At 33.6% G+C, this 16,340-nt stretch overlaps 1 protein-coding gene across 5 annotated transcripts in view; it reads left to right on the plus strand.

Annotated features, from left to right (window-relative positions):
* Positions 1-16,340, plus strand: part of LOC137653624 (axoneme-associated protein mst101(2)-like) — a 64,581-nt gene that overhangs the window by 23,744 nt on the left and 24,497 nt on the right. For 4 of the 5 annotated variants that reach the window (XM_068387186.1, XM_068387187.1, XM_068387190.1 and 1 more), the window contains 3 exons: positions 834-1,039; positions 7,343-7,522; positions 10,621-10,656. In XM_068387186.1, coding sequence (XP_068243287.1) covers positions 834-1,039; positions 7,343-7,522; positions 10,621-10,656 — 422 coding nt within the window. The remainder of the gene's footprint in view (positions 1-833; positions 1,040-7,342; positions 7,523-10,620; positions 10,657-16,340) is intronic. The other variant, XM_068387188.1, reaches the window with a different exon arrangement.

Below are 16,340 nucleotides of genomic sequence, written 5' to 3' on the forward strand. Positions count from 1 at the left end.
TCAGTGCCCATTTTTAAGATTGAATCCCCTTTTTATGCCCATTTTCAAGATTCAATCCCCTTTTTCAGTGCCTATTTATAAGATTGAATCCCCCTTTTCAGTCCCCATGAATGAGATTAAACCCCTTTTTCAGTGCCCATTTATAAGATTCAATCCCCTTTTTCAGTGCCCATTTATAAGATTGAGTCCCCTTTTTCAGTGCCCATTTATAAGATTGAATCCCCTTTTTCAGTGCCCATTTATAAGATTGAATCCCCCTTTTTCAGTGCCCATTTATAAGATTGAATCCCCTTTTTCAGTGCCCATTTATAAGATTGAATCCCTTTTTCAGTGCCCATTTATAAGATTGAATCCCCTTTTTCAGTGCCCATTTATAAGATTGAATCCCCCTTTTTCAGGGTCCATGAATAAGATTGAATCCCCTTTTTCAGTGCCCATTTATAAGATTCAATCCCCTTTTCAGTGCCCATTTATGAGATTGAATCCCCTCGTGAATAAGATTGAACCCCTTTATTCAGTACCAATGAATTAGTCCCTTTTTCAGTGCCCATGAATAAGATTGAACCCCTTTTATCAGTACCACTGAATTAGTCCCTTTTTCAGTGCCCATGAATAAGATTGAACCCCTTTTTTCAGTAAAAATGAATTAGTCCCTTTTTCAGTGCCCATGAATAACATTGAACTTTTCCCAGTGCCCATGAATAAGATTGAACCCCTTTTTTCAGTACCAATGAATTAGTCCCCTTTTCAGTGCCCATGAATAACATTGAACTTTTTTTCAGTGCCCATGAATAACATTGAACCCATTTTTAAAATGGTACCCATTTTTCCAGTGCCCATGAATAAGATTGAAGTGGGCAAGTCCGCCTCCCCCAACCTCAAAGCGGTCAAGTCCAAAATCGGCTCCATGGACAACGCAGCCTATAAGCCAGGCGGCGGAAAGGTCAAGATCGAATCCAAGAAATTGGATTTTTCGAAAGCATCGAGCAAAATCAGCGCCAAGAACGAAGCTTACACTCCAGGAGGCGGTGATAAGAAGGTAAATAATGCTCTGGGTTATGTTCTAACTTTTCGTGAAACTGCCAATGGAGAGGTAATGGTGGTCAATTTGTTATTGATGAGGAACCTAGTGATGTTAATGATGTTTTGGGTTGGAGGTTTCATTCATAATTCCTTCTTTATAGGTGGGCCAGTTTGATTTTTATAACTTTACACATCAATAAAACTATAGTCAATTTTTTTTTTAGTTAGGCAGATTTGCACCGATTCGCAGCGGTGCCCTTTTAGCTCGGAAAAGTTTCCTGATAGCTGATTGGTCGGAAGTATTCGGACAAAAATACTTCTGACCAATCAGCTATTAGGAAACTATTCCCGAGCTAAAAGGGCACACCCCTACGAGTCGGTGCAAATCTGCCTCACTAAGAAAAAATTGACTATAGTGTTCTTGGTATTTATGATCTATATAGACAGGAAAAAAATGCTCAAAGGGCTTTTAGTATTGGCATCATCTTTTTATCATATCAAACCCAAGTTAGTATTTATCTTTTCTTTTTAATAGAGGGCAGTCAATTTAGATATGTTGTTTTGATAGATTTGTTTGGCAAGAGTTATACACAGGGACTGTCTCTGCTCTCTAATAAGTATTTATGAGCGACATTCTAAAAAGCGTATATTTCAAACGTGACACTCGCAAATAATATAACTTTTATTACATGTAAATTCATTGAAACTAATTTAGTACCTTCAATGAGTAGATAGATTTTTTTTTATGTGATGAGCAGGTTTCTTGCATTAATGAATTACTTTGGATTTAGATTTTTTTTATAATGAGCAGGGTTCTTTTATTATTGAAGTACTTTTATTTTAGATTTATTTTATAATGAGCAGGGTTCTTTTATTATTGAAGTACTTTTATTTTAGATTTTTTTTTATAATGAGCAGGTTTTGGCATTAATATTTTACATTTTTTTTATAATGAGAAAGTTTTGGCATTAATAAAATACTTTTGTTTTAGATTTTTTTTTAAATAATGAGTAGGTAGTTTGCATTATTGAAGTACTTTTGTGTTAGATTGTTTATATATATATATATATATATATATATATATATATATATATATATATATACATATATATATATATATATATATATATATATATATATATATATATGTATATATACTGTATATATTTATATGTATATATATAATTAGCAGGTTTTTTGCAATAATGAAATCCTTTTGTTTACTGTTCTTCTTTAATGACCATGATATTCACAACATCATTTCAATAAGAATATTTTTCATTATCAGTTTGATCAACATTTCTAGATGCCTCATCAAAAATATATTTGACCGATTATATTTTTGTCCATCATGCTAATCTAGTATGAACTTTATACATATTTAGGTTTATTGCATCAATTTTGTCTTTATTTGAGCATTATACAGCAATGCTGTGCAACATTTTGGATCAGTCGGTCTGGGAAGTTGCTTGCTTCAACTCGTGGATTTTCTTGAATCTTGCGTTAGAGGGTTTGGTTTGCATCTCTCGATTTAGCACACTTTATTTGGAGTTAAACTCTAAAGAGCTTTCTGTAATACTGATTTTTCCCATATTTAGATAGCAGTAAGAGACCTTTCACCTTATAGATAAAAACTTTTAGATATATATTGCTTTATTTCAAGTATCTTTCGATGCTTTATAACTTTTCCAAACTCTAGCGCGGAAAGTGTAGCCTGTCTTCTAGAAGCGCGGAAAGTGTAGCCTGTCTTCTAGAAGCGCGGAAAGTGTAGCCAGTCTCCTAGTAGCGCAGAAATGGTGCACTCGGATAAAACTGATCCGCTCAAAAGTCTTAAAAAATCTGATAAAACTGATCCATCAAACTCTTTAAAAAACACAATTGTCTAATGGAAGCCCTGTTTGTTTTCACTTCAAAATCCAATTGGTTGTTTCACTGGCCAAAAAAAATTTCCTTCACAAGATGTCTCAGAAATCAATAAATATGTTTAGTTCAAGATTTTTTGAACAGACAAACAATGTAAGATATTGACTGTAATAAACACCAGTCCAACACGGTTGGTTGGGGATAAAATTATTTTCTTCCAGTCAATTGAACATTTTAATGAGATTAGATTGAAAAAAAAAATGAAACTCAAGATAATTAGAAATAGCCACTTTTATTTGCCTCAACAGACATAAATTTCTCTAGCTTTTTTTTTTTATATTGTTTTAAAGGACATCTTGATTTTTGTAAAACTCCTGTTTATTTGCACTGAATCTTTTTACACAAGAATTAAAAAAGTCTATACCCGCACAGTTTCTGGTAATGGGTTAGCATATAACCAGTTTAAAAAAAATTAATTTCTGGCTCGAATTTGTGTCCAGATTGTTTATTTATTTATTTCATGACTTATATCTGCCTGTGCCATAGTATGCTGCTTGTATGAAAGGTTACTTTTTAAAGTAATGTATTACCATAGCCTTCATTATCACCCATTATTTAAAAAGATCTAACATATATGTAAATTGGATTTATCCTTTTTTTGTATTTTAAATTATAGAGTAAAAACCAGGAAATTAAAATAAAAGTAGTGGCTTTTTATTACTCTGCTGTAGACCTGTTGCGGTAGTTTTTTTTCTGCATTTTAGAAAATGATTGCTCTAGTAAGGAAGCGTTGTCAGGACAGTTGTTAACGCATGCTGAAAATCTTTGGAAGTCATTCCATCAGCCTGACGTTGTCATTTCTCCTCAGTGTGAATGAAAACGGTAGAATTCCACATACACAATAAATAAAACATTACATTGTGTTGTGCATTGACGTTCTGAAATATGGAATGTACCCCCATTTCATTCATTTTGCCTTGGTCAGTTCACTACAATAAAGTAGTTTTTGATTGTCACAAGGGAACAGATTTGATTCTCTCAGCAGTCAATCAGTAGTTCTCATTCTTTGTGAAATCATGTAATTTTTTTGCTTTTTAATGTAAAGGCCAATGGGGAGGGCAATCCGGTGCACTCGTGTAGTCCAGGTCGGAAAGAAACAGAAATGAATATTTAGTACGTTAGGGATACTTCATCCCAGATGAATCGAGGAACTTGCTCAGTAAGGGCACCTTTCTCACAGAACGCTCCTCAGAGGACGGTGGCTGCCACTGTGGCGAAAAATGAAACGCGTGTGTTTCTATGGATGCCCGTACACAAGCCAATTTTTAGTGGTGGGTTGTTCGCAGCAGCCACCGTCTACCATAAAGTGTCCCATGTGCGGGCAGGCTAAAGAAGGAAGGTCATAAGATTCTTGGAGAATGGAGATGGTACACCACTTCTGTTTTGAGACTCATTTGTTATGATTCCATAATCATTGATCCACAACAAAGTACAGTACTTGTATGAGTTCTGTTCCCTTGTACCTTTCAGAGCTACTTTTGCCATTTGAACAATACTTTTTTGATGTGATTTTGAGAACACGTGCATGGTTAATTTTCATAGAAAGAGGATATCATACAATTAGTGAATTACATACAGTTATTAAGAAATGCTTTAATGGATACCAATATTTATAGACTACAAGTCCTCTTTCTATTAATTTAGGGCCATATCTTTAAGCTACAGCTGTCAGCTAGCCTGTACAATTAAGTATCCTGATATAGCCTTGTTAAAGAATTTTTAAAGTTTATTGTATTGTTCCAGATTGCTAAAGGTGTGGCATTTTAACATTTTGCATTGCCAGAGGCTCAGTCTTCCCTCATCTGTCAGTTTTATCAATTTTGCCAAAAGGAATCATAATGTTGTGATGAAGCACTTCTATAAAATTAATTTTTGAAATGTTGCATTTTGAATTTCTCAGTCTTGTAAAGAAGAGTATTGGAGAACTCTGAGGTTGATCTTTTGTTTACTGTTTTATTGTTAATAAAGACTTTTGCATCCCTCCCCAGGTAATGCCACCACTTTTCATTGGGCCTAAGTTGATATTTTCATTATCAAAAGAATTTATTACTGCTGTTACTGTTACATTATATGGTGTCACAGGACAGTCTAGCCATTGTAATATGCTCGAATGGTAACTAATAATGTATGTTTTTTTTCCTCTTAGCTGGACAAGGTAGGAATGAGCTTTGTTTGTATCTTGGGTAATAATCCAGGAAAGGTTTTGTCTGGCAGTTGTTAACTTAAGGTTATTAACACACAGGTTACGTTATATTACATCGTAAATATTTTCATACTGACCTCTCAGATTGTTTCAAAATTAAGATACCATATCAGGTAACTTGTAACGTTGGTTAATCATTTTGATGAGAAACTGTGGTAGAAATTTTGACGATGATATGATGATCATCTTGTGTGAAATCGCCTTTTTTTTGAGTCTGGGTAATTTGCATGACACAACCGAAGGGACAAGACCTAACAAGCAGACACACATCTTCAACTTGCGCTGTATGTCCCATCAGATGGGAAGCACTCAGTTAAGGTCACTGTAGATCATTTGAGCCGTAGTTAATTTTACCTTTGTCACAACCGAAACATCGTGATGGGTTCATTACTGGCGAAAACAAAGCTTCTTTTGTGAGAAGTGGTCAATTGTATGTGGAAACTTATCAGATGCAAGAGGAGGGCTTTTAAACGGAAGGTTCATGGAATGGAGTGTTTGCTGATTATAACTTCCATATTTCAACAGAGGGCAAATGTCAAGCTTTTATTACTATTTTGTTTTAAATCTCATGATTGAACTTGCCATGAATGCTATCAAAAATTCTTCAGTTGCCTTACTGTGGCTGATTCCTTGATTAGGTTATGCTTTTAGAATGAATTGTGAGATGAATGATGCTCGGTTGTAGATATTTACTAATTCATATAATTACTTTTAGAGTAGGCTATGCTATGCTTTATAATATTCCCTTTTGCAATTTATAGAAGGTTTTTGCTTTGTTTTTTAGTTAATTTTCATTAAGCAATTGATCTATTCAAGTTACAGAGAGTATGTTCTCTTGATAGGTGACTGGCTTGGCTGCGCAAACTCTGATTCATATTCTCCAACAGAATAAATTTTTAACACTAATGACGTGATTCTTTAATAAAAATGAATAATATCAACACCTTTGATGTGATCTGTCTTATTAGGATCTTACCAATGAATTGTGCAAGTGAGAAAAAACAATGTTTTACATAGTTGTAGTCTTTCGATATACTCTTACCAGGTGCCCCTGAGAAAGAATGTAGTTATTGTTACTCTTTTATTTTTTGTTTAGGATTTTTATGAAATCCTGTATTTTGTCCTTGAAAATAATAAAAACGTAAATGATTTCTTGCAGTGTAGTGTGTATTCATAGATCCAGGAAAAACTATCATTTGAAATGAAACCTGAGAAATAGCTAGATATTGCTAAGTTCATTTGAAGACTAGTATTTTTCAACGCCCAGATTGATTTACTTGTTATGATCTTTTTGATGAGTTCCATTTTAATTTCTAATTTATTACCTTATAAAATTCTTTCAAAACTTTCTATTAGATGTTTTCGGTTCACCTTTTGGTAGATGTAGATTTTAGTAATGCATTTGGTGCCGTTAAACATCATATGATATTTTAAAGAGTAAATTCAGACTTCAAGACTTGAAGTCAGTCATGTTAATTTTTCCTGATGTTAAGAATCTCCAAAAGCATTAGCTAAACATCTTGCAAATGTATTTTTCCAATGTTGCCTTAAATTGAATATTCTTTATTTGTACAATTCCATTTTAGTTAGTATGGTAATGTTTTGAATCATACTTTTGCAAATGGTTGAGTTTTTTCTTTTTTCTTTTGTTCCCTTTGCTTTGCTTACTAATGCTTAACTGTTTCACATATCCCATCTGTTACTATGTCACTGATCATGGCAGTAGATATATAAGAAAGACTCAACATTCTGGCTCAAACTTGCTGAATTTAATAAGGAAACTGTGTGAGCATAGAGTTATTCTGTCGGTAAAGTCATCTTTACTTAAGTTTTTTCTTCCCTTATGGCACAGTTTTTTTTTTTATTTACGCACAAAATAGTCAGGCAAAAAAAAATCTGCCAAAATATATAGGTTTGTGTGTACATCATGTAATTAATAGAAATATTAAGATTAAACTTTCATGTATTGTGTAATGTCATCATGGTGAACACCTAATTCGCAACCTGCTGTTTAGCTTTGAATTTTGCAAATGTGAATGACTTGCATGTAATGTGAATTATATGTAGTTTTGAATTTGGTGAAAATCGTTCATATATTTTGGTAATTTTTCAATATACTGTCAATTTACTTTGTCATAGATCCGTCGTTGTTTTCAAAACTGGAATATTATCGTTTATTTCTTAAATCAACAGATCGAATCCAAAAAGCTGACTTGGAGTGCACAAAGTAAAATTGGATCCCTGGATAACAAGGATCACAAACCAGGCGGTGGTGACAAGAAGATCGAGAGCCAAAAGCTGACTTTCAAAGTTGGTTCGAAAGTAGGATCCAAGGATAATATTAAGCATAAGGCTGGTGGTGGCGACGTGAAGGTAAGATATCTGAAATTGAGATGCTTTCAGAAATTTTTTGAGACATGGATTAGACTGGGTAAAGTCTATTGGGGGTGCAGATATCTATGGTTATCTTAAGATACGTCCCTGATTATACACGATATCTACGGATAATTGTTCCGGGGGTTGGAACCCTGTGATACCTGATGGTAATTCTCTTGTAATATCACTTGCAGAAATATTATACAGTGGGAAGCAGCCGAAGGGAATTTCCATCAGGACAACATGGCTATCTCACCCAAAAATAGATTTTTCTTATGTCAAAATCCCTTTTTCAAGAGCCAAATTAGTTTATTGTTCTGGTTGTGGATAATTTTTCATAATTGAATTCAGTAGAGTATTTCATAGTCTTTGTGAAGTTTATTTTATAGAGATAAAGTTTTTAAATAAGACTAGAAATACTGTTCAAAAGTCTCAAAATTAAAATAAATTATTTTAGTAGCTTTCATACTGTCCAATTAGAATGTAGATGTCACCATATCTCCATCCCAGAACTTTTATTTAGTCCAAAGCCTTTTTATTAAATATGGTCATTTGCAATTAATGATGTAAAGAAATGGATTAGCCAAAACTTTTCTAATAAGGTATTGACAGATATGGCAATTGGGATAAGTATTCTGGAGCTTTGTTACTAGCCAACAATTAACCTTCAGTATTAAGATTTTCTTATGTAAAGGAGATTGATTTTGTAATTTTACAGATGTGGCTGATAGATATGAAAATTTTTCCCCAAGGCAGTCCTGTAATGAAACTACATGTAGGCCTATATGAAAAAGTTAAAATTGAAAATGATAAAATAAAGATCAGTAAAGAATAATTTAGATGAACCTCTTCAAGGATATTCACCTCACTGCTTGCTCCAAACTCCAATTTTTTTTTTTCTTTTTTTTTTGAGTATTATTAACCTTGGACTCAATCATTCTTTTTAATCTGATTTTGGTCAAGCATGAGTGCAAAGCATAGATACTGTACCCACATATTCTCTAAGTCAACTCTTTGGTAATAATTATGCTTCAAGTTAACATTGCAAATATCATTTAGGTACTGTATAGGTGTACATCCAATTTAGTGAATGGTGGACTGCAGTAGTATCTATTCAATTACGTAATGGGTTTAGAAATGCTATGAATTCAGACCACTTTAAATGTTGTATTAACAAGATTTTCATCAAACTGTTTTTAAAATTGATGACCAAAAATATTCTTTTAGAGTTTTTAAAATTGATGACCAAAAATATTCTTTTAGAATTTACTGGTATTTATGGATATTCAGGATTCACACACACAAAAAAAGTTAAGTCTTTAAAACAAGGAAAATAGAAATGAAATATATATAAATTGAAAATTATAAGGCCATGGTCATGAATTGTCTTCCACTGTACTATTTCTTATGGCCCAAATCCCATACATTCTGGCTTTGGACTAGTGGATAAATTTAAATTAAAGTCTGCGATGGAGTGGAGATGACATTTGCTTTAATAATTGAATGGAAAGGAAGCTGCTTTCAACTTTTTTTCTATTGTGTAACATTTCTTATAAAGTAAATATATGTGATGAATATATTTTGCATTGTTTTTCAGGTAATTATGATTGTTTTTTTCAACATACAGGATTATTTGAAGTAGTGTAGTAATTACCTATTATTTATGTTATTATTAAGTATTTAGACTTTTTATCATTTGCTGTTTTTTGTATGTGCAGTTTTGTCTTTGAGGATTTCATTCATGCTGCTGTTTTAAACCTCTTTAGTTGTAATAATACTACAAACATTAATACTTACTCAAGCATAGAAAACAATAAGGTATTACTTTAGATTACCAATAATATTTTCCCCTCGGAAGACTTAGCATTTATTCATTTAGTTGATTTAGATCTAATTTGAAAGCGAGTTTGTAGAAGAAAGAACTTTTAATTAGGTTATTTGTAGGACATAATCCTTTTAATACTATACAATTTTCAAATCCCAAACTGGTAATTATATTTTTGTCAAAAAAAATCTTGACTTACAAAATAGAAAAGAATGCTTATAGATGCACAATATATCAGTTCCAGTAGATTTCAGCAGTTATACTGGTAGTTTAGCTGCAACATATTTAATTATAGTCAATTTCTTTTAGCGATGCAGATTTGCACCGACTCGCAGCGGTGCCCTTTTAGCTCGGAAAAGTTTCCTGATCGCTGATTGGTTGGACGAGATAATTCTAACCAATCAGCGACCAGGAAACTTTTCCGAGCTAAAAGGGCAACGCTGCGAGTCTGTGCAAATCTGCCTCGGTAAAAGAAATGGACTATAGTTAAGTTTGAACTTATCAAGGAAAATGAAGTGTACCTGGATAAGAATCTTGAAACATTTGTAATGCATGGTACGGTACAGTAGGTTCAGGATTTGAGCTACCTATAGGATGAAATGAATACAGAAAAAATATAGCTTTAGGTTTTATAGATTGAATTTTGTACTTTGCCCTTGAGTCTTGTATGATGTTTGATCATCATTTAATCCAAATGAAATATCTTTGTTAAGAGAGACTCTTTACTAAGATAGTGTTACTCAGCATGTCCGTGGACACAATTGTACCATGTCATGTTAAGTAGTAATTTGATTAACTGGTAATCAATACATAAAACTTGAGCCATGATCACAGAATAACTGTTTGTATTTTCAAACTACTGTTTGATATACTGTATTACTATTAGATTTAAAGTAAACCTAAATTTAAAGGGTTCTTTACCTTGAAAATTACATAAGTTCTTTTGAAATTGTTGCTTTCTTAGTCATTCAAGAAAATTTTGGATACGATTAATTCCAAAATATTCTGGATATATTCATCCTAAGGAATTTCATATTCGCAAGAGCAAAAGTAAATTTACGTAATCAAAAACATCTGCGTAAAATACACAACTTTGTTCAGGACGTTAGACTTCTCAAGTCTCGAAAATAATACAGCTCTCTAATATTAACACAGTATATCAGAAAATATTCTGTAAATGTGGCTCTTAACCACAAGCAGCAAAGTAATCATTACAGAGTTATGTATTCCTATAATAAAATATTGTTTTGCCACCATATTTCTTTGGCAGCCAAAGAAGAGTGAAAAGGCAAAGTCAGTGGAGAAAGTAAGTTTTTCTTCTGAAAGTGACAAATTAAATGTGTTCTGCCATTTGCACTGCTTTGATTATAGTACAGTACAGTAGATGGTTTAAATTGACAGCTTTTAGGCGAGTCAACTTTGGTGCCAAGAATTACTGTACAAAAAGCTATTCATGGTGAGTAAAACCAACATGGAAGTCTAGATCTGCATGTTCTCATACTCACACCTTGGAATACTTCTCTCCTAGAGGTAAAAGGTATTATGAATTAGATGGTACAGTATTTGTTAGATTTATAGATGGCTGCTGGAAATTTTGCAGCTTAAGCATCGCGTGTATTCACTTTTATTCAAGATTTTTTATTTGAAAATGAGTGATTTCGGCTTTTAGCGCTGTTAAAAATTGCTTTTGAAAATTATTTGTTGTTTGATGATGATGATAACTCGTTAAGAAAATCACCTAGATCATATATAGAACATTACAAACAGTATAGTTCAGTTGTCCAAAGCAGATTGATCTAGGAGTGACTTCAAATTTGGTGTAAAATATTTGTTTTGCTTTACAAACCCTATGATTGAACAGTAAACCTCCAAATGTTTGGCTTTTAATGGAATGATTACACTTACACTGGCAAGAGCTACCAATTTCACATTTTAATAGTGGTTTTGTTGCAAAACAATCCTGTGAACAATAGCAATATACAAATTTCCTTGTAGGTTTCATTGTCAAAAATAGGATTAAATTTGATATGTCATTGCATAGCGTCTAAAAACCCATAGGAACATTTCAATTATTTCATAAGCAAAAAATTGGCTAGTGATTTAATATTATTGTTACCGGTATGACTTTGCACTCAGTGTAGAGTTAAGGTGTATAGATTGTTGTTGTAGATGAGGATCTAGATGTTTTTGGTACTACTATCTTTTTTACTATTAGTAGGACCATACCTATACTTTGTTGGCCTTTTAGACTTACTTGACCTCATAGAAATCCCCAGGCAGTGTCTGTATGTGAAGTTTATTATTTTAAAATGCCACAAACAACCCATAGAATAAACTATAGTTTGTCTATAGATCACAACTTTTTTTTTCCTTGTATTCCTTGTGGCAGGAAATCAAAATTATAAAATTTTTACTTTTCATTTTTCTCATAGGAAAACAGTTAGAAGGAAGGGCACAAAAAAATGCTTTATGCTATTAGGTCCTTTGTAATTAGAATATTTTCTTATAGAAAAATGCTTTCCATATTTTTAGTTGCAGTAGTTAAATAAAAACTTTGTGCCCATCAAAATTGAAAAATTTCACTATCAGACTTAAGAGTAAAAGAATGCTTTGCTCTGCTTTTTAGACTGCCTTTTGGTTGTTTTAATGAATATAAGCGTTCTTTATTACCAAGTAATGATGATCCCTTTTGCTAAGTGAAGTTATGCTTGAAAGTATTTTCCAGTGCGTTAGCAGTCAGGCTTGTTCATTGCTCGTTTAGAATAAAAATTGTAGTTTTTATCATTGCAAAAGGGGATAAATATATATCTTTTGTTATTTAAGAAGAAATTTTGAGTATACAGCTGATGCGTAAAGCCATGTGTGTTAAATAGGTAGGGTAATTTGCATTAAATATTTCATAATTTATACAGTACATGTACCTGTACATCCCATACTAAGAGCACTTTCTTTTTTTTATCTTATTAATCTATAAATTCTCTTCCTAATGCTTAAACTAATTAACTCATTCTATGCCACCACCATCCATACTGATATTCACAGCTTTTTCTTCTTGTTATCCAGTTTATAATATCCTTTTCAACTATCTATTAGCAACACTCAAAATTTCACTATTCTCTGGAACTTCTCTTCATTGTTACACTCAAAACTACTTCATCTGCAAATATCAACAACTATACCTTCCATTCCAGACTCCCTCTCATGTGCTGCAACTTTGCACCTATATCTTCAAAATATTTTTTGTTACTATTCATTTCTGGGCTCTACCTGTGCCGCTCCGTGAAATGCTCCTTTTACATAATTTCTAAGGTAAAAACTGCTATGAAAATGGGCGGCACAGGTCTCTCGCCCAGAAATAGATTTTTCCTTCGTCAAAATCCCTTTTGTATATTAAGCACCCACAGGGAAATACACAGCCTTGTCTTATTTACACATAGTTACACATAACTTAATTTTTCCTAAATACAAAAAACAATGATTCTTCTCATCCTTTCATTATCATTTATAAAATTTCTCTTCTATCTGCATACTTTTCACACCCTCGTCAGCCACGTTATTACTGCTGTACCATATTATCTCACTTGTATTCTGATCAGCTCCTTTTCTTTTCCATTTATCAATTATTTGTCCTTACATATTCAGCTGTCCAATTCTATGGTATTCTCAAGTTAACATTAACTCCCTTCTTGCATCCTTCAGCTATCTTTATTCTATCCCTCACACTCAACAACTCTAAAATTCTCCCTCTAATGACTTGAAACTGCCCGTGTCTTTCAATTTTCATATTTTTTTTTTCTAGGATTCATTTTCTCTTTAACCTTTCTGCATTCCTTCAATATATGTTTTCCCTTTATGTACTTCCTCAAATTTACCACCGAAATTCATCAATATTTCCCACTATTTCTAACCTATTTGTCCTTGACTGCAATACTTATCCTCCTATATATTGCTACAGTTATCTCTGTCCTGTACCTGCATTTCAAAGTATTTTCCACCTCACTAAACTTGGGCACTTGATGTTTTTCCTTCTTCATACATGCCTTCTTAGATACTGACTTGGTGATACTATCCTTAGATTTTTCTCACTGATCAGAGACTACTTTAATGTCCTTAGCCCTAACTCCTTTTCACTCCTCCTGTGGATGTATGTTACTATGTGGTTCCTGTAGTACAGGCATACCTGTCAGTAAGACTAAGCAACATTGGCAGTGAGCAGTCTGGGATAAGTGGCTGCCACTGAAGACTAGAGGATCATGGCATATAATTTTATGGCCGTGTGTAGAAAGGGCAGCAGTACAGCTACCAACCCCATTCCTTGACTAAATATTGGAGCCATACACTCCAAGGAAGAATCATGAACTGGGCTGAAGCTAAAACTGGAAAAATGTATTGATAAAAACACATACCGTAGTCTGTATAGATCATATTTGGTAGTCAATAATTTATTCAGTTAACCATATGTATCTCAACAGGATTAATCTCTAGTTAGGTTTTGATTTATCATGTTCTTTCACCCATCCTCCTCCATCTGAATAAAATCATGGGAATGGTTTAATAATATTCCACTTGCCCTTGTATTGCATAGTCAGAGAGATTTTGGAATAAAAAGGGGTTTTTACATGATTTCTTCTACATTTGTACCTTACATATACTTATTCATGCTACCAATAAAATGATGTACATAGGCCACACATTCCATGATAATGCAGTGTAAGTAATAGCTTCGCAAAACTGGTCAACCAGTTAACGAAGTATGTTACTAGATAAATTTCAAGCCTAATTCTAAATTAGGTGATAGAGTTTGTGGTAAAGAACCAAGTGTTAGTATGATTCCAGGTTATAGATATTAAAATTATCACATATTGAGTGTCTCACTTCTAAAGTTTCCATGAAGTAATTTGGCTCTTTTCCCTTAATTATAAAGAGGAAAGTCAGTTGAAATATGTTTTATTGTTGGATCTGTATGACGGTTATTAATTAGTACCTGTCTCCCACCTCCACTCTTTAATAAACATCTATGAACGACATTCATGTGTACAGTATATAGCCTTATTAGAATTATACTATTTCTTCCATTAGGGGGATTTGAAGGCCATTATTTCTTATTGGAAGGTCGAATGGTTTTCAGATTAGGAATATTAGTCAAGCTCTTCTGAGTAGGTTACCTCTTATTTCCGGTGGAAAAATAGATCTCTTGCTTAACCTTTATTATCACCTTTGATTATATTATTTTCTATTGAGTTATTTGCCGTATATTGGAAAGTAGCACAGCCTTTGTGCCTTTTCTGTTCAAGGTACTTGATTCCTTTGGTTTTGCTGATGTAGCTACTCTGTGGAAGTTACTTTCTCCTATGTTGAGAGCCTTATATCTCTTTTTGAAAGGAATGCACAGATCTTCCATAGGTAGAGAGGAAGATAAGCAAATTCTTTGTCTCTCTGGAACCTGTCTCTGTGCATGATATATCACCTCAGGGACAGATTTTGTCCACAATTTAACATAGAGTATGGGTACTGGGGGAAAAAAGAGGAAAACACTTTTCAACTGGAAAAGTGTCTACCTTTGGACGTATATCATCAGCCTCATAGGCATGTTCTTTAACCCCTGTGATGCCGGAGAACTTCAAATCAATCAATCCTTAACCCTTGCAAGCTAAGTATGTGAACCAAATGACTGTATCTCTCTCAGAGGAGTCAGGTAATCCCACAAAGATTGTTGTGGGGGAGAGGATGAACCTTATGGTCCTGCTAGCATTTATTACACTTTGGAGTAATATAATATTCAGAATCTGAACAATTATTGCTAATTTACTGGTTTTGCTCTCGCAAGGTGGTTGACCAAACTTAAAAAAATCAAAGTATTGCAGAGATTTGGTATAGAAAGTTTGCATCGGTACCCTTCCATTTTCATATAAAGTGAGAAGGAACATATGAACTATCAAAAGTGATCATTATTAGTTCTAGGTATCTTCACCTTCATACTAATAGTTGGTTCATTTCTGAGAGTATGTTCCATAAAAAATCGAGTAGGTCCTTGTCAAAGTTTATTCGTCTTTCATACATGAATTCCAGGCTAAGTCTAATTTGCCACAATACTGGAAACAGAACAAATGCCCGGTACTGCAATAAGCTGTCAAAACAAACTATGGTACTTAACATTGGTAAAGGTGAAGTAGCAACGTCAGTCATGTTAAATTAACGACAAACACTTCGAAAAACACATGGCAAAAAAATCTCAACTTTGCGGGCAAGTCCAAAACAGAAGGATGACCTAGAAGGCGTTCGTGTGGGTGACGTGGCGTGGTCCAAGTGTGGTTTCTGGGGTCTTTGTTACGGCCCTTCCCTTTGATGGAGGAGTTATCTAAATGGAAGACAGCCTGTGAATAGTGGTTTTCACACGCCCCTGATGTATACACGACACTCACGAAGTGCTCGCGCGAGGGTAGTAACCTCTGCATTCCATGCTTTTAATTTTCTCTGGTATATTTGGAAGATTTATATCAGAAAAAGTAGAAAGAAGGACTTTTTCACCGGCCGTCACAGGTCTCTCCCCAGAAATAGATTTTTCCTTCGTCAAAATCCCTTTTCTTTTATCATTTCAGTCATTAACAATCCTCAGGATTTTTTTTGGACTTGTTTTTTTTTTATATCATTTACATGCATAGGGCTTTGGATCTGAGCTAAAGTGGACCTTGATAACCCAAACAAATAGGTTCTCTATACAGTAATTTTATCCCAAAAAGATTGGGGCTGACAAAGTCACCCTTTATGTGCACTGGAAGAAGTGAAATATGCAATTCTGTACATACTCCTCATTGTACATTTTCCTCTGCCGTTGAGAATTTTGCTCTGGCAGTATGTAGAGACCAAGCAGTATTTTCCACCAATGGACTGGGTTCAAACATATCTCTCAAATAGCATCCAGTTACCAGAATATTTCTGGATGGGAAAAGAAAGTTTGGAAATGTAATCAAGTAATGAAGAAGGTTAACC

Source organism: Palaemon carinicauda, chromosome 14 (assembly GCF_036898095.1).
Source record: "Palaemon carinicauda isolate YSFRI2023 chromosome 14, ASM3689809v2, whole genome shotgun sequence".
In the NCBI taxonomy this organism is placed as follows: domain Eukaryota; kingdom Metazoa; phylum Arthropoda; class Malacostraca; order Decapoda; family Palaemonidae; genus Palaemon; species Palaemon carinicauda.